The 27,670-nt window shown below is 44.8% G+C and overlaps 1 protein-coding gene across 1 annotated transcript in view; it reads left to right on the plus strand.

The window, feature by feature from the left end:
* Nucleotides 1-27,670, plus strand: part of sycp1 (synaptonemal complex protein 1) — a 270,092-nt gene that overhangs the window by 223,650 nt on the left and 18,772 nt on the right. Inside the window, exons 15-16 of the mRNA XM_078546139.1 lie at nucleotides 24,974-25,044; nucleotides 25,300-25,381. Of these exons, the coding sequence (XP_078402265.1) occupies nucleotides 24,974-25,044; nucleotides 25,300-25,381 (153 nt within the window). The remainder of the gene's footprint in view (nucleotides 1-24,973; nucleotides 25,045-25,299; nucleotides 25,382-27,670) is intronic.

The raw sequence follows: 27,670 nt of genomic DNA on the forward strand, positions 1-27,670 counted from the left end.
CCTATGGATGGCTGAGGGCCCCAGGCTGACTCCTTGAGGAGAAAGGGAAGCTGGAGTGAGATCGAGCTACCCCGCACCCCTCTCGTGTACACAATGTTGGAAGCCAACTATGGCATCGGTAATGGAGTTCAGCCCACGCAGCAGTACAGGAGTGATGTCCTGGACCAAGGCTTCCATGCCTACCAGTGTTGACCTCGGTGCATTGGCATGCTGATGCTATCACCTCAGACCGAAGGCAGACGGACTCCTCCGTTGTGCCTTGCAATCTGAGGAGTGCAGCAGACATTCCTTCCTGATGTTCCCGAGCTTTCCTTTGCAGCTCCAGCAACTGAGGTATGACTGAGTCCAGAGGTTCCTCACCTGACTTGGACTCAGCATATTTCAGGCCTCCAGCATTCCTCAGTGCTGAAAACCTGGGAAGTCCCTGCCGCCACCTGCTGTGAAGCAGACAGTGCGATGTGCTCACCAGATTGTGACCACAAGGCTACTTAAAAGCTTTGTCCCACCAAGGTGTGGTCGAGCGCTGTGACTGGTCTTCAATGATGGTTTCAGCAGATCCGTCTTCTGAGGTGTCATCAGGACATGAGTCGAGGACCTGGGTCGTGGACTCCCTCGGCCGTTTCTCAGATGTGCTTGCAAAAGCAAGGAGTGATAATTAGTGCATGACAGTGGACTGATGAACAGGACACATCACTCACAGGATGGTTGTCCGATTGATTTTGCACTGCTGGATCCTCACTTGGTAGAGCACTACCAACCTCCCTGTCAGCCACAGGTCCAGATCCTCGCTGGCCAGCTGGATGGCTCTTCTTCAAAGTCCATGAGGACCCTGATTTCAGGCATTCGTCCACCAGTCTGTGACCTCTCCCTTTTTGTTGTGTGCCAGCTTGTCCTGCATGAATATAGATGGAGTGTGAGCAGGACGCCTGCCAGGCTAGATGATAAGTATACCTGGCACGTGTAGGTGGTGAGCAGTTCCATGGACGGGATGAGGACAATGAAGGTGTGTGTGAGAGAGTGAAGGTAATGTCCCTTGAACTGGCAGTGAGTGAGGTCCCTGTGGCTGTGTGGATGGGTTTGTGAGTGAGAGTTGAGAGTGATGAGATGAGTGACTTACCCTGGCGAAATGGAGGAAATCATTCATCCATTTTTGGCACTAGGTGGCTCTCTTTTGTAGGGTGTTGGCACTGATCATCACTGCCCCTGCGTCCCATGCTGTGTTAGTGATGTTGCTGCCTATCCTGCATCCAGAGCGGGAGTAGAGGACATTACGGCTGGCCTCCACTGCGTCTGAAAGGTGCTCGAGGGACACGTCATTATGCCGGGGGGCTGTAGTCTTCTTGCCTTTTGGGGCCATATCTTCTTTACAGTAGTCGTCAGCTGGAAGCACTGAGAGGTTTGCGCGCGGCTGCACTTTAAATATGGCGCTCGGCGTGATGAGGTGATGGCGTGGCAGGCGAATGAGAGCCCGCCCGCTATTAATACAGCGTGCTTCCCAGGAATACATAACTAATGAGGCGGGATTGGGATGAGACAATGTGAAAAGCCGCCATTGCTGCTGGCGGGTAAAGTGTCCTGTTTCCCGCCTGCTACTGCACTTAGTGCAAATCTGGGACGAGTTCGCCCCTGTTTTTACAGTTGCCAGGCCATTAATTGGTTCAGGGCGAGCCTTCCACCTCCACCTGGGAAGAGCTCCCATCCTTGAACTGCCTGCCAAACAGATGGCTGGCAGGTCTCCAGTCCCAGCAGTGTCACTAGAACTAGTGGCCACTGCTGGGACTGCAACTGGTCCCTTTTGACAATCATCGCTGGAACTGGATAACAAGGTGAGTTGGTGGGGCCTTTGCCAGAGCCAGTCTTGCCAACCTTGTCAAGGGGGTTGGGGCACTATCAGGAAGGCAGGGGGGATAAACAAGAGGGGTGAGGAATACCATGAGGAATGGCCTCCGTTGGGAGGGCTTCCTTCTCCTCGGCCCTCAACAAGCCCACTCGGGATTACCTGGCCACCTCATCTCGGTGTGGGTACTCCCCATTGCTGGTAAAATACCAGTGATGGCGGGAAGAGGCCTAATGGCCACTTAAGGGCCTCAGTTGATCCAAGGGTAGGCAAGCACTTCCTGCCATGCCACCTAATTTTATGTTCCCACCAAACCTACCAGCTCACTCCCGGAGTCTGGGGGGAGTGGGAGATGTTAAAAATTCTGGCTAAGGTGTGGGACTGTTGTTGAGTGAGGAATTGGGATCGTGTTTACTGTTATCGTAGTCAGATGAGTTTTTCATAAATACGTGGCCAGAAAGAGACTGTCTAGTCCTTCTCTTCCATCTGTTCCTCCTCTTCCATCTGCTCCTCCATCATCATTGCAAGCTTGTGCAGATTACAACAGACCGTTACAAATCTTGATACCTGCTCTGCCAACTATTCTCTGACTCCTTCAGTGGTCCAGGCAGCTCGAGCATTGTTTCAACATGCTAGTCATCTGCTCTATTACATTTCCTTTGACAGCATGGCCTTTGTTATCTTCATGCTGCTCATGTGTGCATATTGGAGTCATGAACCATGTTGTTGACATATGGCTTTTGTTAACAAGTAGCTACCAATTGGTTTATTCTGGTGGCTCAAATGGTACAGCGGATTGAAAGAATCATGACAGCTGCCAGGCTACTGGTATTGACCTGCATGATCCTCCATGGATGTTTGTACACCAGCTGGACATTGTGGGAGGGGAAGCCCTTTTGTTTGCCGTAAATCTCAGAATTGGTGTGTAATGGCGCCACAGGGAATGCTGCAAAGTTGTGTGCTGCCTTCATGTACTGCTCTTTGGCAAGAGACAATAAAATGTAGTCAGCTGTCTTTGAATAGAGAGTCAGTGACCTTACACAAGAGAGAATGGCAAACTGCAAAATGTAGCAAATATCTCCAGCTCCAGTCTGCGTGGAACTGGATACATAAATTCATGGCTACGGTCACCTTCACAGCCCCTGATGATGTGATCCTTATCCTTTTCTAGATTGTAGTTGTGCCTACAGCGTGTGAGATTTCAGTGACGACCCCCTTATTGAAGTTGAGACATCTGACGTACTGTTCCTTGCTGAGATTTAATTAGCAGGATTGATCTCTGAACACTATGGGCAGATAGAGCCTCCAGCTGAAAGCCCTTCCTCCACCCTCATCTAAAAGCTTGGCTTGCTCTGTATTGTCTCAGCTTATATGTCCAGTCATGCTGTATTCCAAGGGGAATGCCTACTGCAGCACTCATGTCAGGAGCAATTGGCTTATGTAGGAGCCTGAAGTCAGTACCAAGAGGAGGACCAGGGAGCGGTGGTGGCGGCATAGTGGTAATGTTACCAAACTAGTAACCCAGAGGTCCAGGCTAATGCTCTGGGGACAAGGGTTTGAATCCCATCATGGCAGCTGTTGGAGTTTATATTCAGTTAACAAATATAATAATTAAAAAACTAGTCTCGGTAAAAGTGACCATGAAACTATTGTCGGATTCACTAATGCCCTTTGGGGAAGGAAATCTGCCATCCTTACCTGGTCTGGCCTACATGTGACTCCACGATCAACATCCTGGGGCTTACCATTGACCAGAAACTGAACTGGACAAGCCATTTAAATACTGTGGCTACAGGCCAAAGGCTGGGAATTTTGTGGAGAGTAACTCACGCCTGACTCCCCAAAGCCTGTCCACCATCTACAAGGCACAAGCCAGGAGTGTGATGGAATATTTCCCACTTGCTGGATGAGTACAGCTCCAACAGCACTCAAGAAGTTCAACTGCACCTTGGACAAAGCAGCCTGCTTGATTGGCACCCTTCCACCACCGACGCACAGTGGCAGCAGTGTGTACCACCCTACAAGATGTAGTGGGGAAGATGGCACATAATGTTAATGTCACCGGACTAGTAATCCAGAGGCCCAGGCTAATGCTCAGGGGACACAGGTTCAAGTCCCACCACAGCAGCTGGTACTTGATTGAAACATATAAGGTCTTGACAGGGTGGATTTAGAAGGGATGTTTCCTATTTTGGGAGAATCTAGAACTAGGGGTCACCCATTGAAGACAAATGAGGAGAATTTTTTTCTCTCAGAGGGTCGTGAGTCTTTGGAATTCTTCCTCAAAAGGTGGTGGAAACAGACTCTTATTTTTAAGGCAGAGAAGGATAGATTCTCGATAAGCAAGGGAATGAAACGTTGTTAGGGGTAGGCAGGAATGTGGAGAGCAGGTTACAATCAGATCAGTCATGATCTTATTGAATGGCAGAGCAGGCTCGAGGGGCGGAGTGGCTTACCCCTGCTCCTAATTTGCATGTTCGCATGCACTGCAGCAACTCACCAAGGCTCCTTCGACAGCACCTTCCAAACCCGCAACCTCTCCCACCTCAAAGGACAAGGGCAGCAGATGCATGAGAACACCACCACCTGCAAGTTCCCTTCCAAGCCACACACCATCCTGACTTGGAACTATATTGCCATTCATTCACTGTTGCTGGGTCAAAATCCCAGAATTCCCTCCCTAACAGCACTGTGGATGTACCTACACCACATGGACTGCAGCAGTTCGAGAAGGCAGCTCACGACCACCTTCTCAAGGGCAATTAGGGATGGGAAATAAATGCTGGCCTAGCCAGCAATGCCCACATCCTGTGAATAAATAACAAAAAGACCTTGAGCACCTACCATGCAATTTCCTTGTAATAACTTTAAAGAACTCTGGAAAGCCCCAAACATTGATACAATCATGGTAACATCTAGTAGAAATCAATCAGCAACTAACCTGAAAGTCATTGATAATCCTTTTTAAAAACACTGGTATGATGTCCTTCCTGCCACTGAATGCATGTTCAGCTGGGCATGATTAAGAGAAGGCATTAGCTGGAGCATTGAGCTCCAAGATAGCATCATTGGTATCAAATCAGTATTACATTATGATTGACATCATGATTTGTCTGCTCTGCAAACTTACGGCAGATGCTCATTGCACAAACAGTAGCATTCTTATTATTCTGCTGTCCAGAGCGACTCGCACCGGAGGTGTGTGCTCAGACCAGAAGTCTGCAAGTGCACCAGGGGGCTATTTTGGAAGGCTACTTTTAGCGCTCCAAATTTTGCAACAACAGAGAGATTAAATTGAACTCTCTACTACCTGTCATTTAGATTCCAAACAGCAACTTAACGCTCAACAATAGGGTCCTAGATGAGTGCACACTATTCCTACAGGAAATATACAGGACACCATCTTGGCAAAGGGCTTTGACTAAACACTAGAACAGCCTATTATGATGTCAAAGTATGTAAAGTTGATTTGATGGCAGCCCTCTTATTTTTAAACTCCAGACTGCAGCCAATGCCCTGTCTTCTTAGCTTTGCACAGCTAAACATGATGTTAATTGGAATAAAGAATGTCCACCAAAACTACTTAAAGCAATCATGAACTACTTGAAGGTTAATGGCTGGACCATTTCCTTTGGCTACTGGTGCAATCGTATGTGTTTTTGCAACTGTCCTATACTTCACTGAACATTTAATTGTTTAAAGGAGTGGGTTGGCTGGTGCTGGAGTACATTTGAGAATGATTGGGAGAATGAAGAAAGGTCATGCAGAGCATAAAATGCTGCTAGAAGAGGGAGGAGGGGGACAAAGGCTCTGAGCAAGACAATAAGGTCTTTAGGAAACTATTTTCTCCCCTCAACTCCAGTGAAAACCAATGCATGAGATGTTTTTGCTTCACAAAAGTGGTTTTGACTGAAATCTGCCAACTGCTTCAGCGACAACTGCTATCTCAAAATATGGCAAAGATAGCATTGGATGTGGCTGTCATGGTTGTTTATCTGCCAGTGTGTGCGAGCTATGAGTTTTGGGTGTGAAGCTTGCAATAGTTCTAAGTAATGTCCAAAATATACATTTAGCAATACGTAAGTTGTGTAGTTAATTTTTTTTAAAAGCTGTCAGCAGAAAGGGTCAACTTCTCTGCTAGTTTCTTCAAGGAGCAGAGCAAAATATTCTCAGATTCATGCAATTGCATCACTTTACGTATTCTATCTTTAAAAAATCTTTCCCATTCAAAAGAACCAAACACCATTTTAAACTCTGCTTTTTAAAAGAAGTTCTTTTGTTATTTTTTTTCTTCAACATTGCCTAAATTTTGGATTAAATTCCAATTGTTTCAAAATCTTTCAGCATTTTGTAAGATGTTTCTCAGCCAAGATTATTTTTTTGGTACAACCAGGATGATTAAGCAATCAGATTCAATTCAAATATCTTAAATTCCAATTAATATCATTTATCATTTAAAATTCAGAACTGCCAGGATGTGTGAGCCTTGTTATTTGGAATTAAAGACTCCCACATACCTTGACATAAAAACTGGAATTTCATTAGTGGCCACTAATAAAATTTTGGTTTCCACAACTAACAAGTAGTTAATCTTAATATTCACAATTTAATTCAAACCTACACTTATTAATTAAACACAACATAATAATACACACTCGAGGAAGAAAAGATGTTACATCATTCTCTGTTATTCTTCAGACACATTTCAAATGACTAAGAAAAACCTATAGAAAGAAAAAAACTAAAGGAAACGTTAGCTTTCACAGTTAAATAAGATCTTCAACATTCTGAGACCAGAAATTTAAAGAGGGACACCAGCTGCTTAAGAAGACAACACTGCAACCTTAGAGACAAACTGTGGAAAAGGAACAGAATCTTTCCCATATTTGTTTTGTTTTTCCCTTTACTACTTTAAAACAAGCAAAATGTTTTGAACAGTTCAAATTGGATTCCTGCCAAACATTTTTAATGCGGGAGCTTATTTCTCACAAGACAAGCTGTTCCTTTTCCACAGTTGCAAAAAATAAATTTAAACAACAATAATACACAAACCAGCAGCTTTAATTTAAAATATAATGTAATTTTTATATTTTTTCAATTCTAGCCACACCATCTTAAATTAAAACAAACTGACATTCATATTTTTATGCAACTTCAAAGTATTGATTCCTGTAATAGGTTCCATGCCTCAGGGAGATTTCTGTGCTCTTTCGTGTGTATGCGCGAAAGAGTACAGGCCATGACTCTCCTTCCTCCCTCCGCCCACACAGGGAGCGCTCAGCGCTTCCGGGTGCGTGTCACGCTGGGAGGGCCTTAATTGGCCCACTCACATAAAATGGCGGCATGCAGCCGATTGAGGGCAGTGATTGGCTGCACGCCCACCCGCTCCCGGTCCCACTCAGCCCCCCCGACGGGGAGAAAATTCTCCCCTATGTGTATAAATAGAACAAATAACAAATTATACTTTCAACATTAAAGGTTAGATGACAAAGAGTTAATGACTTCAGTTCTGCAGCAAAGAGAAATGGGGACAGACGTTCATTTGTGGAAGCTTCCAACATTCACACACAATGAAAACAAAATCCAGTTATCATTCCCTTAAAACAGAAATTACACATTCATTCCTCACAGTAGTTTTATCTATTGCTATGGACTTTTTAACATACCTTCTCTTCCTAGACATTTTCCCTCCTACCTGATCTTAAAAGCATTTTCTTGGCATGGAAGCTGGAAGTTTAAGGATGAAATCATCCCAGATTTGCACAAAATGCAGTAGCGGGCGGGAAAAACGTCGTTTCACCCACTGGCCGCAATGGCAGATTTTAGCGCTGTATTGCCCCATTCCTGCCTCATTAATTATGCAGCCACGGGAAACATGCTATCTCACTGGTGGGTGGCCTTTGATTTTCCCGCCATGCTATTACCTCACCACTTCCTCACGCAGGGCACAATATTTAAACTGCAGCCACGGGCACACTTCTCAATGCTTACAGCCCTGGACTGCTCCAGTGAATGCATGGCCCCAAAAGCCAAGAAGAGTGCAGCCCCCCCCCTGTATTCAGTGATGCATCCCTGGTTGCCTTCTGGATGCTGTGGAGGCCTGCCGTGATGTCCTCCACTGCTGCTGTGGTCACAGGAGGCCCATCAGCCGCATCACTCCGGCTGCAGAGGTGGTCAGTGCCAATGCTGCATACAAGAGGTCAGCCATCCAGTGCTGAAAACGGATGAATGATCTCATCTGTGCCACCAGGGTAAGGTGATCACTCTAAACTCACACTCTCAAGGCCACTACACATTCACTGGCATCTCACTCACTGCCAACTCAAGAGACATGACCACTCACTCTCTCACACACACCCTCACATTTCCATCTGGCCTCATCTCCTCTGGAGACTGCCTCCTCAGCCCTCACCACCTTGAGGCCATGTGACCCCACACACACCCTGGGATACCCCCCTTACCCAGTACGGCCCTCACCCTGCAGCCTCGTCCCTTGCCTGAGGCCACTTCTACCCCTTCCCCAGGCAAGCCCAAGCCCTAGCCCTGCAGCTGTTGAAAAGCTACCCCCACCTTATGACTGGTCTGATAGGTAGAGACCTCCCTGTGAGCCCCCCCTTACAAGTGATGTGGTGCTGCCTGCAAATCCTGGCGTTGATGACTGCGAGTGTTGCCTGAAGCAAGGTAGGCAAACAAACCTCAAAGTTCCGAGTGAAGTGCAGCTCACCAGGCGCATGTCACTTATGTACAGTTGTGAAACATGCCGACGTGCCCAGATGATCCAATGTGGGGGATGATTCTGGTTATCAGGGCTTATAATGACATGCTAAAGTATTGAAATTAGATTCCTGACGTGTGGCGGCGGGAAACGTGACCCGCCATTGATGGGTGGAACGGATGATCGTAAACTGGTTTCAGGATGGCGTGAAACCAACCATCTCATGTTGCCCGTCCTGACGCCAATGGGGCCGGAAAATTCCGGCTTAAATGATGGTTTCAACTCCTAAGATTTTTTTTTTCACTTTTTGAACTGTCGTCTCAACAGTTTGCTTCGGTACACTAATTCTGTTGTTTCTTACACATTCATTTTCCTCCTGGTTCCTTGCTTCTTGAGCTTCGATCACAGCTGCTAGCATTCAGGTTAGAGACATGATGCTGTAACAATAAAGCAGTTGTACATTTTTTGCACAACTTCTAATCTTGAAGCTGCTGGTTTAGTTGTTTTTCCTGACCTTTCTGATTAATAATCTCACCTCTCAGTGAGCACTGTAAGCAAGAAGGTCTTTGACCCTCCCACTTCTTAACTTCTAGTTTATGCTATCTTGGATAAACTCTAGTTTCTGATCAAAGACCAGTTTAACATTTTTAGGCAACATTTTATCTAGTCTTTGTCTATTCTCGTGTATTTTTATTCTTAGGTAAGTGGTGGGTCCATGCATGTTCCTCACTCCACAAAAGGGTTTTCCTTCCCAAACGTGTGCTGACCAGACTCGTGAATTTGAGATCCTGCCCTTTTCTCAAAAAGCTTCACAACAGAGCAAATTCTTTCTCCATTCACCAGTGTAAGGTTTAGGGGGTCTTTCACCCCTTTAAGGCAGGAACAGACTTGGCAGCTGAACATTGTTGTGAATCGACTTTATTGACGCAAAGTCAGGACAAGTTTATTAAGTTCTCAGATAAACTATGTCAACAAACTTGGACGATGATTTACAGTTAATGTGGAATATGCTCCTATGTCAAGATCTGGACAGCAGAGCGCACAAAATCGTTTCTCTCACAGCTTTGGTCTTCAAGCCTCTTTCTCTCTCCCATGTTGCTTGTCTTGTTTTGTTCTTGTCTCATGGGTAGTCTTTCCGCCACACAGAAGGCAAACTCAGGATTTCGTTTATCCTGGCTGTTATCCAATTAACCCCTTCCTCATCCCAATCATCTTCGGCCCTGTGTGTGAGGACACCATCTTTGACCAACCAGGAATAGTTCAGATGGCTGTTGATAATATTACATATTTATGTAAGTGAAGTCCTTTGTATCTCAATGCTTTTACAGACCATGGTTCCTTGTTTGGTAGAGAAAGACAGCTACGTTCCCTTCTTACACAGGCAGTTAAAACAGGCAATCCATTTTTGATGTGAGCAAGTTCTTCATAACTTGACAAACTCCCAGAATCCCTGTACCTTGGCATTTTTCTGTACTGTGCCCTACTTCTAAGTTTTCCCACTTTACTATTCTAGAAAGAAGGCTATTTAATAAAGTTGTGTTAGTAAATTACAAGGTTAGATTAAAGTTAGATTTTAACAATTAGTATTCTTGTTAATAACCTAATAATCTTACATGGGTGACTTGACTGCAGGAGGGTTTCAAGGGATGGATGGCTTGACTGTGGGAGGGATTTGGCTGTGTTCCAGTACTGGTAGCCCTTTAAAGTTGTCACCAGCACACCTATCGGTGTCAGCTAATGCTGTGGCAGTTGCCTAAATACCCAACTCTAATCCAGAGTGGTCACACCGCGCCGCCCCCACCCGTTAGCAGTTAATCGGCCAGCTGGCATGAGATTGATGCAATCTGGGTTCGGGTCGGGAATGCCAGCGTCACGGGTTCTGACTTCCATTCCTTGGCTATTCTCTTAAGACCCTAGCCCACATGACAATGCCCCCTTGGCCTTCACCATTCACTAAAGGCCAGCAGCAATACTCTTCACACAACAACTTTATACAGCATTGCAACAATAATACAAAAAAACACTAATCACCCTTATGCATTCCTTTAGTGTCTGTCTTGCAAGTGCCCTTCTTTGGCCGAGTGCTCTTATACAAATCTACACCAGTGGCTGCAATATGGCTGGTGGAAAGCTGCTGACTTTCTCTGGTGGATACTACAGATAGCCTTTCAGGAAGATCTCAAGTAGCTCTGAGCTTTGAGAGCCCATCTTCAGAATGTACTCCATGGGTATGGGTTGTAGCAGTTTGTGCTGGGAGGCACTAATAAGGGCACTAGCATAGTGGCAGTGTTGGGAGCATGAATGCAGTCATCCTGAGAAAGAACAGCAGAGTTTGTGCTTCACGGTGCTACTGCCACTCCTACAGGGCGGAACATCAGCACTTATCTGCTGAAGCACAGATTACTGGTGTCCTGCTTGCATGCCTAATCGAGCATTGAATTCCGCATCCACAATGACACCTCTCTGCCCTACGTGCTAGCTGCCAGGGACCTCTGTCTGAGCTGCTATTGCAACACTGATACATCAGCAGGATTCTGCCTGTGCTGCAGTGGAAGCTCAGACAGTGGCCATCAGATGCTCCACCATGGGCTGATCTGGCAGTGATGGAGATGGAAAGGATGAGCTCCAAGCTTTATGCGATGCCAAATGTCACGGTGGACCAAGGACCATGCTCCTAGCTAATGATTGGAGGCTATCTGGCAGGCCTGCCAATGTATCAAGCATTTGGTTATGCGTGCTCATCAGCATTTTCCCCAACTCATCTCATTTGAGTCCCTTGCAGCAGAACTCGTGCGATCCGCCTGATCCAACTTCCAGTTCACATAGGAACCGACATATTTTTCTTGTGCCAGGTGTCTCACCACATCCAGATTCCGATTCTAAACTAAGGTACACGCTGACAGGGAGTATTAGATTGAGTATCAGTGCTTCTTCTAGACTATCCTCCTTTTTCCCCCATGACTTTTATATAAAAATAATTATTTGATATGGGTGTCACTGACTAAGCCAGTATTTATTGCCCATCCCTAATTTAGGGTTTCCTTCCCTAAAGGGCATTAGTGAACCAGATGGGATTTACAACAAAGGTTTTCCTGGTCATCATTAGACTTTTAATTTCAGAATTTTTAAATTGAATTCATATTCCACCATCTGCCATGGTAGGATTTGAACCTGGGTCCCCAGAGCATTGTCCTGGGTAATCAGTCTCGTAACAATACCACTACGCCACTGCCTCCCCCTGCTTACTTCTGGAGGGGCTGAGCAGCTTGCAGTTCTTGAGTCTTGAAAACACAAAGTATAAAGGGAGGTAGAGGTAAGGAGGCCCATGGTCATTCCATCTGATGTTTCCATTTCATGGCACCTTTTAGGATGAGGGTTAAAACTTAGTGGTGAAGATGTATTAGGCAGCAACATTATATCATCCAGGATGGCGCCTTTGCACTGAATTCCACTTGCTATGTGGCACTGCTGCCCATTGTTCCAAGGACCATTTCTTTCAGGGCGCTGAGGGAATGTGCATGAGTTGGTCCTCCTCTGGTCTTCTGTCTTTTTTGCCTGTTTGGGCGATCTTCCCCTGCAAGAGAGAGACCTGAAGTCATTGATTGTGGGTCAGTGTGTTTGGGTGATGTCTGCCATTTCTAAATAGCTGGCTGTACTTGGAGGCAGTCAGATGTGTGCCTGAGGGTAGCATGCTTCAGAGACATGCTTCGAAGGTGTGTCAGGATGTTAGGAGTGAGTCTTGATTGTCATGGTGTGGTACTGGGTAAATGATTGGGGGTAGAGTACAGTGAGCAATGAGAGAGATAGGTGGTATGGTGGGTATGAGACGTGATGTGCAGATGCAGTCACACACCTTGATCACCTGAGGGAGATTCTTTTCGCTGCCAAGTTTTTAGTGCTCCATTCTGGGCATTGACTATCCTTGCTTTGTGCTCCCACTCCCTCTTGAGGGTCAGTCTGGATGACGTCTTACCCTTCCCCAACCAGAAACATGACCTCCCTCCTATTGTCAACCTCTTGCAGAGTGCCTTGAGGGTGGTGTCGCTGAATCTAGGAGGCCTCTCCTTTCCTTCCTTCACCACATTTACTCTGAGTATCTAAAACCAATTATCTAGCAGCCCACAATACATTGCTTCAACTTTCCATTTTTGGGGTATATCATCAAACGAATGCTACTCGGCCCCTGGAGCGTGCAGAGGGCGCCTTACCGATATGGGGTGGAATTTCCTGCTCCCACCAGCGGCAGGAATTGTGGCAGGCAGGGGCACTAAATTTTGCGTGATGAAAAAGTTAGTTTCTTGCTGGTGGGAAAATAGTTTGGAATTTTTTTCTCCCGATGTTGATGGTGGGTTTAAAGGTGGGTTGTGTTTCCTGCTGATCTATGTCAGGAATCTCATTTGTATCTCATGAAGGATCATTAAAAAACCAACTTTCCAGAATTACGTTCCATCTCCAAATTAAGTGCCTTACCAGTGGATAATTAGAATGGTCTGTTTCCTGATTGGTTATAAGTGGCGTGCACCTAGTGAGCTTCAGTTCATCAATGACTTTGAGGTGAGTAGGGGGAAGTGGTGGTGTAGTGGTATTGTCGTTGGGCAAGTAATCCAGAGACCCAGGGTAATGCTCTGAGGGACCCAGGAATTAAAATGAAACCATTGTCATAAAAACCCATCTGGTTCACTAATGCCCTTTAGGGAAAGAAGTAAAACATCGGAACAGGAGAAGGCCATTCAGCTGTCTAACCTGCTCCGCTATTCAATATGATCATGGCTGATGGAACACTTCAATGCCTTTTACCCACACTATCCCCAGAACCTTTTATATTATTGTTAATCAGAAATCTATCAATCTCTACCTTAAATATACTTGATGACTGAGCTTCCATGGCCCTCTGGGGTAGAGAATTCCAAAGATTCACAGCCCTCTGAGTAAAGAAATTTCTCCTCATCTTGGTCCTAAGTGACTTCCCTCTTATTTTGAAATTGTGTCCCCTGGTTCTAGACTCCCCAACCAGGGGAAACATCTTACCTGCATGTACCCTGTCTATTCCTTTAAGTATTTTGTAGGCTTCAATGAGATCACCCGTCATTCTTTGAAACTCTAGAGAATACAGGCTCAGTTTGCTCAATCTCTCTTCATAAGACAGTCCTCCATCCCCGGAGCAAGTCTGGTGTACCTTAGTTGCACTCCCTCTATGGCAATAATATCCTTTCTGAGGTAAGGGGACCAAAACTGCACACAGTACTCCAAGTGTGATCTAACTAAGCTTCTATACAATTGAAGCAAGACTTCACAACTCCTGTACTCAAATCTTCTTGCAATTAAGTCCAACATTCCATTAGCCTTCCTAATAGCTTGCTGCACTTGCATGTTAGCCTTCAGTGACTTATGGACAAGGACACCCAGGTCCCTTTGTACATCTACACTTTCTAATCTCTTACCATTTAGGAAATACTCTGGACATCTGTTTCTTCTGCCAAAGTGGATAATCTCACATTTTTCCACATTATATTCCATCTGCCATGTTCTTGCCCACTTACTAAGTCTGCCCAAATTCTCCTGTAGCCGCTTTACATCTTCCTCACAACACACGTTCCTGCCTAGTTTTGTATCATCCGCGAACTTGGAAACATTACATTTGGTCCCCACATCCAAATCATTGATATATATTGTGAATAGCTGGGGCCCAAATACTGATCCTTGCGGTACACCAGTCACAGCCTGCCAATGCAAGAATGACCCATTTATTCCTGCTCTGTTTTCTCCCTGTTAGCCAATCCTAAATCCATGACAGGATTAATTAAATGACCACAGAGTAAAGGCAGCCTTAGGTAGCAGCGACCACAATATGATTCAATTTTACATCCAGTTTGAAAGGGAGAAGAGTGGGTCTAAGATTAGTATCTTAAACTTAAATAAGGGCAACTATGAGGGGATGAAAGCTGAGCTAGCTGAAGTGAACTGGGAAACTAGGCTAGAGGACAGATCAATAGAGAACCAGTGGCAGACATTTAAGGGGATATTTCAGAGTATTCAGAATAAGTACATTCCTATTATAAAGAAAAATTCTAAGGGGAGGACCCACCATCCATGGTTAACTAAAGAAGTTAAGGAAAGCATCAAACTTAAGCAAAAAGCATACAACTCCACAAAGATGAGTGGCAGGACAGATGATTGGTCAGAATATAAAGAACGACAGAGAATGACGAAAGGTTAATCAGGAGAAATAAATTAGAATATGAGAGGAAGCTAGGTAGAAATGTAAAAACGGATAGCAAGAGTTTCTACAGGGTATTTAAAAAGGAAAATAGTAAGTAAAGTGAGTCTTGGTCCTCCAGAGAGTGACAATGAGGAATTAATAGTAGATAATAAGGAAATGGCGGAAGAAATGAACAAATATTTTGCTTCTGTGTTTACTATAGAGGATACAAAAACATTCCAGTAATAGCTGCAAATCAGGAGGTGAAAGGGAGAGAGGAACTTGGTGAAATTGAAATCACTAGGGAAACACTACTGAGCAAATTGATGGAGCTGCGGACTTGCAAGTCTCCGGGTCCCGATGGACAACATCCTAGGGCCTTAAAAGAGGTGGCTATGAGGTGGTCGATGCGCATGTGTTAATTTTCAAAATTGACTAGGTTCTGAAAAGGTTCCATCAGACTGGAAAGTAGTAAATATAACCCCTCTATTCAAGAGGGAGGGAGGCAGAAAACAGGAAATTATAGGCCAGTTAGCTTGACGTCTGTTGTGGGGAAGTTGTTAGAATTGATCATTAAAGAGGTTAGAGCTGGGCACTTAGAAGAGCTCAAGGCAATAGGGAAGAGTCAGCATGGTTTTGTGAAAGGAAAATCATGTTTAACCAATTCATTGGAGTTTTTTGAAAGAGTAACATGCGCAGTGGATAAAGGGGAACCGGTAGACATACTGTACTTGGATTTCCAGAAGGCATTTGATAAGGTGCCACATCAAAGATTATTATGGAAAATAAAAGCTCATGGTGGAGGGGGTAACATATTAGCATGGATAGAAGATTGGCTGGCTGGCAGAAAGCAGAGAGTATGCATAAATGAGTCTTTTTCAGATTGGCAGGATATGACGAGTGGAGTCCCACAAGGGTCTGTGCTGGGGCCTCAACCTTTTACGATTTACATCAATAACTTAGATGAGGGGAGCAAAGACATGGTAGCTAAATTTGCAAATGACACAAAGATGGGTAGTAAGGTATGTTGTGAAGAGGATATGAGGAGGTTGCAGATGGCCTCCTTATTAAAGGAAGGATGCAAATGCATTGGAGGCATTTCAGAGGAGGTTTAGCAGCTTGATACCTGGAATGAGTGGGTTTGTCTTATGAGGAAAGGTTGGACAGACTGGGCTTGTTTCCACTGGAGTTTAGAAGGAGTGAGGGGTGATTTGATTGGGGTGTACAAGATCCTGAGCTGCCTTGACAAGGTGGACGTCAAAAGGATGTTTCCTCTTGTGGGTGAATCCAGAACTAGGGGGCGCAGTTTTAAAATTAGAGGTCGCCCTTTTAGGACAGAGATGAGGAGAATTTTTTTCCCTCAGAGGGTTGTGTGACTTTGGAACACTCTGCCTCAGAAGGTGGTAGAGGCGGGATCATTGAGTATTTTTAAGGCAGAGGTAGATTCTTGTTAGGCAAGAGAATCATAGATTATCAGGGGTAGATGGGAATGTGAAATCAAAACACAAGAAGATCAGATATGATCTTATTGAATGGCAGAGCAGGCTCCAGCGCCGAATGGTCATACCTCTATTCCTATTTCTTGTGTTCTCAAGCCAGTATATTGCCTCCTATCACATTTGCTTTTATTTTGCTAATCAGCCTCCTGCGGGGGACTTTATCAAAAGCCTTCTGAAAATCCAGGTATACTTTGTCCATTGACTCTCCTTTATTAATTTTGCTAGTAACATCCTCAAATTAATGGGATTGAAAGTTGATAAGTCCCCGGGATCTGATATTCTGCATGCCAGAGTGTTGAAGGAGGTTGCTATAGAGATAGTGGATGCATTGGTGATCATTTTCCAAAATTCTATAGATTCTGGAGTAACCTCCAACAAATTTGTCAAAAATGATTTTCCATTCAGAAATCCATGCTGACTATGCCCAATCAGATCATGATTATCCAAGTATCCATTTGTCACATCCTTTATAATAGATTCTAGCATTTTCCCTACTACTGATATAAGGCTAGCAGGTCTGTAGTTCCCTGCTTTCCCTCTCCCTCCCTTCTTAAATAGTGGGTTGACATTTGCAACCTTCCAATCTTCAGGAACCACTCCAGAATCTAAAGAATTTTGGAAAATGATAACCAATGTATCCACTCTCTCTATAGCAACCTCTTTCAACACTCTAGCATGCAGAATATCAGGTCCTGGGGACTTATCAACTTTCAATCCCATTAATTTCACCAATACAACCGCCTTATACTAATTTCCTTCAGCTCCTCATTCTCCCTAGTCCCTTCGATCTCTAAATCTGGGAAATTTCCTGTATCCTCCTCAATGAAAACAGACAAATTAATTGTTTAGCTTCTCTGCCATTTCTCTATTCCCCATTATGAATTCTTCTGAATCTGCCTATAATGGACCCACATTTGTCTTAGCCAAACGCTTCCTTTTTACATACCTATAGAAGCTTTCATAGTCCGTTTTTATGTTTTTTGCTAGATTGCATTCAAATTCTGTTCTCCCTTTATCAGTTTCTTGGCCTTCATTTGCCGTATTCTAAAAACCTCCCAATCCTAAGGTTTAATACTATTTCTGGCAACTTTATAAGCCTTTTTTTTTAATCTTATACAATCCTTAACTTCCTTTGTCAGCCACGGTTGACTGATCGTTTTTTGCATTTTTGCACCTTGAAGGAATGTATAGGTGCTGTAAGCTATATAATAGCTCTTTGAAGACTATCCATTGCCTATGTACAGTCATACCTTTTCATGTATTTTCCCAATCCACCTCAGCCAATTTGTCCCTCATGCCTTCATAATTTTCTTTATTCAACATTAACACCCTTGCTTCAGAATCAAGTACCTCGCTTTCAAACATAATGTAAAATTCTATCATATTGTGGACACTCATCCCTAAAGGTTCTTTTACAACAAGATTATTAATTAGCCCTCTTTCATTACATAATACTAGATCTAAAATAGCCTGTCTGCTTGTCGACTCCTCAACATATTGCTCTAGAAAACCATCCCTAACACTTTCCAGAAACTCGTCTTCCACAGCATTAGTGCTCAGTTGGTTTACCCAGCCTATATGAAGATTGAAATCACCCATGATTACTGTATTGCCTAAGCTACATGCTTCTCTCATCTCCTGATTAATACCATGCCCCGCATTACCATTACTATTTGGTGACCTATAAACAATTCCAATTAATGTCTGCTGCCCTTTGCTGTTTCTTAGCTCCACCCAAACAGATACCACACATTGTTCTTCTGCTCTGAGATCCTCGCTTACTAATGCACTGCTCCCATCGCTTATTATCAGCGCAAGTCCACCTCCTTTCCCTTCTTGTCTGAGCTTCCTAAACGTCGAATAGCCTTGACTATTCAGTTCCCAGTTTTGGTCACCATGCAGCCATGTTTCCGTAATGGCAATTATATCAACCCATTTGCCTGTATTTGTACCTTTAGGTCATCTACCTTATTGCAAATGCTGCGTTCATTCACGTAGAGTGCCCTTAATTTCGTCTTTTTGACATCATTCCGCATTCGAAGCATAATCAATGCTCCGCTTTGTTTCTCCTGCCTTCTCGTCTCACTACTACTTACTGTTACCAACTTTACTTCCTTCCAATTTGGGCCACCCCTCAGGTTCCCACACCCTTGACAAGCTAGTTTAAACCCACCCCAAAAGCACTAGCAAATTTCCCTGTGAGTATTTCCGTCCCAGTCCTGTTAAAATTTAACCCGTTCAGCTTGTACATGTCCCACCTGCCCCAGAACCAGTCCCAATGCCTCAGAAATCTGATGCCCTCCCTCCTCCAGCAATTCTCCAGTCACGTATTTAATCAATCAATCCTCCTATTCCTGTATGCACTAGCACATGGCACTGGGAGTAATCCTGAGATTACTGCTCTTGAGGTCCTGCTTTTTAATTTCCTTCCTAACTCCCTGAAACCTGCTTTCAGGACCTCATCCCTCTTCCTAACTGCCCATGGTGCCAAAGGCTTCGCTCTGGCTGCACTCCCCTGAGGAACCATCGCCCTCATCAGCATCCAAAATGGAAAACCGATTAGCAAGCAGGATAGACTCAGGGGACTCCTGCACTACCTGCCTCGTTCTCTTAGACTGCCTGGCAGTCACCCATTCCCTCTCTGTCTGTACACTTCTGACCTGTGGTGTGACCACCTCCCTCCATGTGCTATCCAAATAGTCCTCTGCCTAGCGGATGCACAGCAGTGATTCCAGTAGCCACTCAAGTTCCGAAACCCAGAGCTCAAGCTTGTGCAGTTGATGACAATTCCTACAGCTGTGTTTATCTGGGACACATGGTGCGTCCACAACTTCACACCACATACCGCAGGATGTACACTCTGGTTGGCCGAGCTGACCTGCCATTCTAATTCTAAAAACTATTACACTATACAGTAAGCAGAATGAGTAGAATAAATTACTAGTAACTTAACTTTACTACACTTACGCTAATTTTATCTTGCTTTGGTTTACTTTATTATCTTATTTCTCTTTATTTCACAAATCTGCCTTCCTTACCTGGTCTGGCCTTCATGTGACTCCAGGCACACCACAAAGTGGTTGACCCTTAATTGCCTTCTGAAATGGCCTAGCAAGCCACTTGGTTGTATTATAACGCTGAAAAGTAAATAAAAAAGAATGAAACTGGACCGACCGCCGGCATTAACCTAGGCACCAAAAACAACAATGGCAAACTCAGCTGATGATGCCCGTTCACCGTCCGCAGACTGCATCCGAGGAGAGATACTATGCTGCACATTCAGCCACAGGGTCCTGAATAGAGCAGACTATTTGCCCCTTAAAGATACATTTCAGATGTTTGGACTGGTCAAGCACGGTTCTCCAATACTCACCATAGATAGTGCCCCACACAACCTAGCGCTGCAAAGGGGGGATGCTTTTCCACAGGAAGACATGGAGGAGCTAGACGTCTATTTGGATGAGTAGGACTTTGAGGGGGATCATTTTGAAGAGGGCAAAGATTCAGATGAGACACATGAGGATGCTGTTGCACAGGCACAATATGGCAGACATGCCCGTGACAAATTCATAGCTGCAAGATTCCAGGAGAATAAATTTTTACGAGCACTGTTCTCATTTTTCGATGCAGGGGACACAACAACACCTTCATTGTCACCTTCAACATGTCATGAAAAATCAACAATCTCACAGTGATCACCAAGGAAGCATAAATCACCTTCGACCCTAAAGGTGGGGTCATCCTTGGAAGATGCAATAGCCTAGGGACCATGTGGCCACTGTGGAATGTGCTTAGCACTCCTTAAACAACTTGTCACGATGATGGGAAATTATGGCTGAGTAATACTTACATGTAACTTCACCAGCTAACCAAAAACACACTGGACTGTTTAAAGAGGACCTTTTTTTAAAGACAAGAAAAGACACTGACTAAAGATGGTTGCCACATGTCACCTGATGTCTGGAATTGTAAGTTGGCCTTTTCTGGAAAGTTACTATATGGACTGGTCCGCAGACATGCCCTCACATATTGCTCATGGAATTCCACACCTTGGGGGTATCAAGGTCCACTTCAAAAAGGACTATTGAAAGGAATGGACATGTCATGTGCATCTTTATGAGCTTACCACGCTAGTGGAGACCAAGAGTCCATCAAGACACTGGGGAACTCGTGGCCAGCCAAGATATATAACTGACAGGCACTCAAAACCCCTGGGGAGGATGAAAGACCCCCATCTCCTGTTGGTCTCTACTATCTTGAAATGTGTCAAAAGTTTCTGAGACGAAACATCAAAATGTGATTACTTGTTCTACAACAATGACTACAGCAGACATGATAATCAAATTCCTTTAGAATATACACCTACAGCAGGGCTTTAAGAACGGAGTTTTATCAAACCAAAGCAAACACCATGAAAGGAATCTGGAGAAATTGCTAATGGAGCAGTAGGAATGTCTCTCTTTCTCTCTCGCTCAAGTTATGTGAAGCTCTATCTCTACAGTCTAAAAATCAAACAGATAAGAAATAGTGAATGTCCAGAGACACACCATCAGAGAGATTTTGGAAAAAGACTTCAGCAGAGAAACAGACTGAAGGGACTGAAGAGACATCTTTCTCTCTCTCTCCCCGTGAATAATCGCAGCACCCAGCTCAATAAATCAGCGTACCCAAGACCAACCAATGAACTGCGATCTTGTGAGAATTGCAACATCTATACCTACCTGCTCCAGGGAACCAGACTGACCTTGACATCAATCCATTTGACCGAGTGTGGCATCAAGGAGCCCTAGAAAAACTGGAGTCAATGGGAATCAGGGGGGAAACTCTCCGCTGGTTGGAGTCATACCTAGCACAAAGGAAAATACTGCAAAGGCGATGGGTCTTGACAATATTCCGGCATTAGCACTGAAGAATTGTGCTCCAGAACTTGCTGCACCCTTAGCCAAGCTGTTCCAGTACAGCTACAACACAGGTATCTACCCAGCTATGTGAAAAATTGCCCAGGTATGTCCTGTACACAAAAAGCAGGACAAATCCAACCCGGTCAATTATCGCCCTATCAGTCTACTCTTGATCATCAGTAAAGTAATGGAAGGGGTCATCAACAGTGCTATCAAGCGGCATTTGCTTAGCAATAACCTGCGCACTGACAACCAGTTTGGATTCCGCCAGGGCCACTCAGCTCCTGACCTCATTACAGCCTTGGTTCAAACATGCTGAAGAGCTGAACTCCTGAGGTGAGGTGAGAGTGACTGCCCTTGACATCAAGGCCGCATTTGACTGAATATGGCATCAAGAAGCCCTAGGAAAACTGGAGTCAAGGGGAATCAGGGGGATAACTCTCCGCTGGTTGGAGTCATACCTAGCACAAAGGAAGATGGTTGTGGTTGTTCGAGGTCAATCATCTCAGCTCCAGGACATCACTGCAGAAGTTCCTCAGGGTAGTGTCCTCGACCCAACCATCTTCATCTGCTTCACCCTTCCTTCCACCATAAGGTCAGAAGTGGGGATGTTCGCTAATGATTGCACAATGTTCAGCACCATTTGCAACTCCTCAGATACTGAAGCAGTCCATGTCCAAATGCAGCAAGACCTGGACAATATCCAGGTTTGGGCTAACAAGTGGCAAGTAACATTCGCACCACACAAGAGTCAGGCAATGACCATCTCCAACAAGAGAGAATTCAGCCGTCGGCCCTTGATGTTCAATGGCATTACCATTACTGAATCCCCCCACTATCAACATCCTGGGGGTTACCATTGACCGGAAACTGAACTGGACTGGCCATATGAATACTGTGACTACAAGACCAGGTCAGAGGCTAGGAATCTTGCGACGTGTAACTCACCTCCTGACTCCTCAAAGCCTGTCCACCATCTACAAGGCACAAGTCAGGAGTGTGATCGAATACTCCTCACTTGCCTGGATTATTACAGCTCCCACAACAATCAAGAAGCTTGACATCGTCCAGGACAAAGCAGCCCGCTTGAATGGTACCACATCCACAAACATTCACTTTCTCCACCACCGACGCACAGTAGCAGCAGTGTGTACCATCTGCAAGATGCACTGCAGGAATTCACCAAGGCCCCTTAGACAGCACCTTCCAAACCCACGACCACTACCATCTAGAAGGACAAGGGTAGCACATAGACGGGAACACCATCACCTGAAAGTTCCCCTCCAAGTCAATCGCCATCTTGACTTGGAAGTATATCGCCTGCTAAAGGGATAGGTGTACCCTCCTCGGCTTGACCTCCTGGAGTTGATGGGGTCACAGGCAGAGGGGATTTGGAGCGGCAGAACACCCTTGGAATGTCCTGGGTGGATGCCCCTGGGGTGTCTGGCTGGTGCGCCTCCTCCCTTTGGGTGCTTGAGGGCCCCTCCCTGACTCCTTGAGGAGAAGAGGCACCTGGTGGGAGGTCGTGGTCCCCCATCTCTCTCTTGTCGAGCCACTGTTGGACCGCAACCATGGCTAGAGCAATGGTGTGAGGTCTGAGTGCAAATCCAGCAGAAACTGCCAGACCTGGGTGTCCAAGACGGCCGCCACCCTTCCCATGGAGGTTTCGATGCGCTCGCCTGCCAGAGCCACGACATCAGACAGAATGTGGACGGACTCCATCGTCCTTCGTTTTGGTCTGGTGACTGTCTCTGAAACTCTGCCTGATGTTTCCCTGCCTGTTTTTGCATGTCCAATGTTTCTCTGAGAGCCAATTGCAGAGGCTTGTCATTGAACTCAAGAGTCTGCAGCGGCCTGGTCTCCAGCAGTCCTCAGAGACCTTGTTGCCACTACTTCCACCTGCTGTGGACCCGTGTCGTTGAGGTGATCACCAGATTGTGACCCGGGCCCACTCATTAGGACCCACCGAGATGTGTGTACCTGCGCTGGTGTAGGGTGCAGGTGAATGCAGTGACAGGTCTGCCACTTCATCCTCATCTGAGGTGCTCTGGGGGCTGCGGCTGATGCGCTTCCGCCACCTTTTCTTGTTGGTAGCTGGAATAGAGAGAAGAGATAATTAGTGATTGACTAGGTAAGCTCCTACACTAAAGGCCTTGCACAGTCATTGCCCGCATGTGGCTGGTGTATACTTGATGGACCCTTACTGGCTTGTTGGGGGAGGCCGATCTCACCTTACACACAGGAGTGATCTCTGGTTTTGCTAGCGAGCTCTGCTGCTGGTTCCCCATTGGAGGAGAGTGTCCTCATTTCTGGAGTCCCCCCACCTCCAGTCTCTGCTTTCTCCCGTCGGTTATGGGCGATTTTGTTCTGCATAAGGACAGATGGATTGACTGTGAACACTATGGATGAAAGAGCATTTCAGAAGCATGCATGCCTGTTGTGCGTGCTGAGCCATCCTCAGTAAAGATTAATATCCACTTGTGCATGAGATGGTGATCTTAAAGTGGCTGAAAGATGATCCGTGCTGATGTCCCCTCTGCTGATAGTGTGTGACATTCTTGCGGACTCTAACTTAGACTGCATGATGCCCTTTTGAGAGTATGAGTTTGGAGTGAATAGAAGTTTCATTTACCCTGGCGGAGTGCATCAGATCATTCATTCATTTCCTGCGCTACAGGGCATTCCTTTTTTGTGTACCACGGGCACTGACCTCCCTGGCGACCTCCTCTCAGGCCGGTGTGTTCAGGTGGGAGGACCATTCTGCTCCCATCCCTCGGAAAGAGGACCTCTTGCCTTTCCTGGAGGAGAATCCTCAGGGAAGCATAGCTGAAATGTGAAATTGAGGGTTTGTTGCGTTTGGTCGCGATGGTAATGCAGACATTCAGCCCACATTTGACCTGCAGTGAATGAATGTCTGTGTGGGTGCTGTTTAAATATGGTGCATGAACCTTCGACCCTAGGCGGTAACAGCAGGGTGGACAAATCCCTGCCCGTGCTGCCACGAGATTCAATAAGCTCCATGTTGATACATAATTAATGAGCTGAAAAGTGGAAAATTGGGCTCAAAAACCTGCCCAACTGCCCATCGGGAATTATGCCAACTTTTCTGCCTGCCAAGGTCCTTTGTCTCCGGAATGGAAAATTCTGCCCATGGAAACTGTGGCTCTCCAGGGGCCATAACGTTTGATGCCACCATTATGGATATAAGTGAATAAATAAATTTTCTGTTTCCTCAACTCCAGTTCTGTGAAATGCAGTCCCCACACCCAAAATTCGAGGCAATTGAATTTCTTGTTCTTAGACTTTAAAAACAGAAAACAAGTTATGCTTTCTCACAACACTTAAAAAGCCACCCCCTTTATACTGGAAATTCTGTTTCTCCATGATAGAAAGTAGTTTGGCTATTAAGCTTCAACTCCTTAAGATGTTCAATGTATACCCTCCTGGATGTCGAAAACTTCTCATCACCTCTTCTTAGACTGCCAATGAATATCACAAAAGGCCTTATTCTGTCATCACTGTTCCACTCTTGGCTTCACTTGTGGCAGGCCTTAGAATCATGTTCAACTTCATCATCATTTTCTCTGTCAAAGTCCACTCGTGGACCTCCCGGGTATCGCTATTTCGTTACTACACTGTTCCCATTTCCTGTTCCTTCATCTTACCTTTATACCTATTTTTCCATTTGTGAAGTGCCTCGGGTTATATTTTATATAAATGCATGTTGTCTTATATTATGCATTATGTGCTTCATTGCTGAAAGGTGTTATTTTATTTTATATATTGCTCATGTTCTATAACAATTTATCTTTTTTGCATTAGATTATTGAACATAAAGAGGAATCAGCAAAGGAAGAGATAGAAGTACTTAAAAAACAAAATAATCAGCAAAAGTAAGAAAGATCCTATTGGAATAACTAATGGGTTGATGCTTTCAAAAAAATTACTAGTGAATCAACAATGCTAAGTTCACAAGTCGTTTGTTTTATTGTTACAAGCAAATTCAATGGCCTACAAATCCAATGATGCTGCACCTGTTTTTTGAAAAAACAGACACCTAAGAATTGAAAATGGCAGGTACTTTTACCTGCACCAGATTCTGAACCAGCAAATTTACATTTGTGATTGTTTATGATTTTTATATTTAGAGAAGAACTTAAAGCTCTGGAGAAGACATTAAAACAACAAGATCAAATAGTTGACAGCAAACTTGGAGAAAAAGAAGAAAATGTAAGCTTTTATTTATCTTTCCCACTTATTACCCATTTTTAGCTATTGCTGCCTTCCAACATTTACTCAAGATTCATACATGAGCATTTGTGTGAGATCTGGAGGGCCATCAGCATCTATGGAACTGTAGACCAGCTTGGAGGGAAGCTGAAAAAAATGGCAGGAAAAATATCTTAGGGTATGGTCCCTTCAGGCAATTTGCTCCTGAAACTGCCTTTCTCGTTCAACTATGTTATGTGAAAGTCTTCATTCCAGATTGCACATGGAGAGGGAAGACTTCTCTATGCTTTATGGAGTAAAATTACAAACACTGCCTTTGTAAATAGATTTTCAGTGCTCCCAGAGATTGTGGAACTTGCTATCATTAGGAACAGTTGAGGTGAGTGTTGTGGATGCATTCAAGAAGATAGATAAACAAATGAGGAAAAAAGGAATAGAAGATTAACCTGATACGGGTTAAATAGAGAGGTGGGAGGAGGCTTGCATGGAGTATTAACTGCAACTGGAAATATTGGTTGCCAGAGAGGTCAAGGACATTCACATTGGGATTCAAGGGTAGTCGTTGGGAACATAGGATACCCCCTGCAGATCTGGCTGAAGGGGCACCTGTGCAACTCCACCATGACCAAGCAGCATGTATAGTTTGACTGATTTTTTGAAGAGATACTGAAGTGGTGGACAGGGAAATGTCTATGGATGTTATTTATATAGACTTCCAGAAGACATTTAGTAAAAACCTCAAAAGAGACTTAATTAGCTGAAGGCAAATTATTGACCTAGTTAAAAAATTGGCTGAGTATTAGGGACAGAAAATGGGGATAATGGGATGGTTCTCTAATTGGTAGGATGTGACCAGTGGAGTCCCATAGGGATCTGTGCTGGGGCCTCTACTATTCACTGTATTTATTAACAACGTAGATGAGGGATGGATAGCCAGTTATCCTATATTGCTGATGACACAAAGATTGGCGCCATTGTAAGCCGTAGATGAAAGCATAAAATTACAAAGAAATATTAATATAGTAATGTTAATGTTAATTTGGTCAACCTTGTTTTGTTATAACGTTGCTGATGCAATAGGGGACATTTATCCTTTTAATGTTGTGACATTCACTGTTACGTTGTTTGCCAGAGAGTTCATGGTCTGTGGCCTGTAAATCCCAGCTGAAGATTTACTGCCGAATAAGCTCAGTGAGTAAACAACTCTCAATGCAGAGCTGAGCAAAGGTGATGAACCACTTCCTTGTCTCACCATCAGAAGCCTGGGTTTCAGGATGTGGAATTAAATGAAAGTCTCATTCCAGGGCGGGGGTTGTTATGGTATCACCTTTGAAGTCCCCGGTGTCTGCCATCTGCACTCCTACAGGTTTCCCCAGGTTGCAGGGAGTCATTGACTGCCATTAACGTTCCTGCTGGACAGCCATGCATCTTCATAAACAGAAAGGGCTTCCACTCGATCAAAGTGCAGCTGGTGTGTGACCATAATCATGCAGGTGTGTGCCAATTACCTGGGCAGCAGTCACAACTCATACATCTTTAGGAATTCTTAGATTCCAGATCTTTTCCATGATCTCCTCCCCACCCCCTTGCTCTACTGACCCCACCTCCCCTGCCCCAAACTCATACCATTGAAGTCCTCGGAGTCTGCCACCATCACTGTCAACTCCTTCAGCTACTCCAGCACCGACGCCATCTTCTGCTGCTAGATAGAGCCCGGTCACTCCGAAACCAGGCAGCTGAGTGAACAAGCTCCACAACCATTCCTGATGAGTGTTATCTTATTTACATCTGTATTTATTTTATATTTATAAATTGATTTGATTTAAAAAACTTTTTCATTTAAGAATGTACATTATTTCAACTTAAAGGGCAGAGTTTTGAGGTTGTCAGGCAGGCATGGTGGGAGGGCCCGGGAGCAGCTGGGAAATGGCCCAACGCCCGGGATCAATCCCCGACTGCAATTTCACGCTGTCTGGCCAGTTAACAGCCAGCCAGTGTGAAAGGCAAGCTGAAAGGTTCAGCACTGCTGGGGTGGGGGCAGGAGGAGGGAGAGCACTGAGTCAGCGCAGGTGTGGGGGAGCACGCAATGAAAGCTCCCTGAAGGCAGAGAGCTGCCTCAGAGAGCTGAAGAATTTAAAACCATCAAAAAAAGATTTTAAAATGCAGAAAAAAATGTCCGCACATCGGACTCACTCACCTAAACAAATAGATTATAAAAACTCTGCCGAAACATTTTAATTTTTTAAAATTAATATCGGAAACCTCATCTCGCCCTTGGATGAGGTTTCC

Source organism: Cetorhinus maximus, chromosome 8, assembly GCF_964194155.1.
Source record: "Cetorhinus maximus chromosome 8, sCetMax3.hap1.1, whole genome shotgun sequence".
Taxonomy (NCBI): domain Eukaryota; kingdom Metazoa; phylum Chordata; class Chondrichthyes; order Lamniformes; family Cetorhinidae; genus Cetorhinus; species Cetorhinus maximus.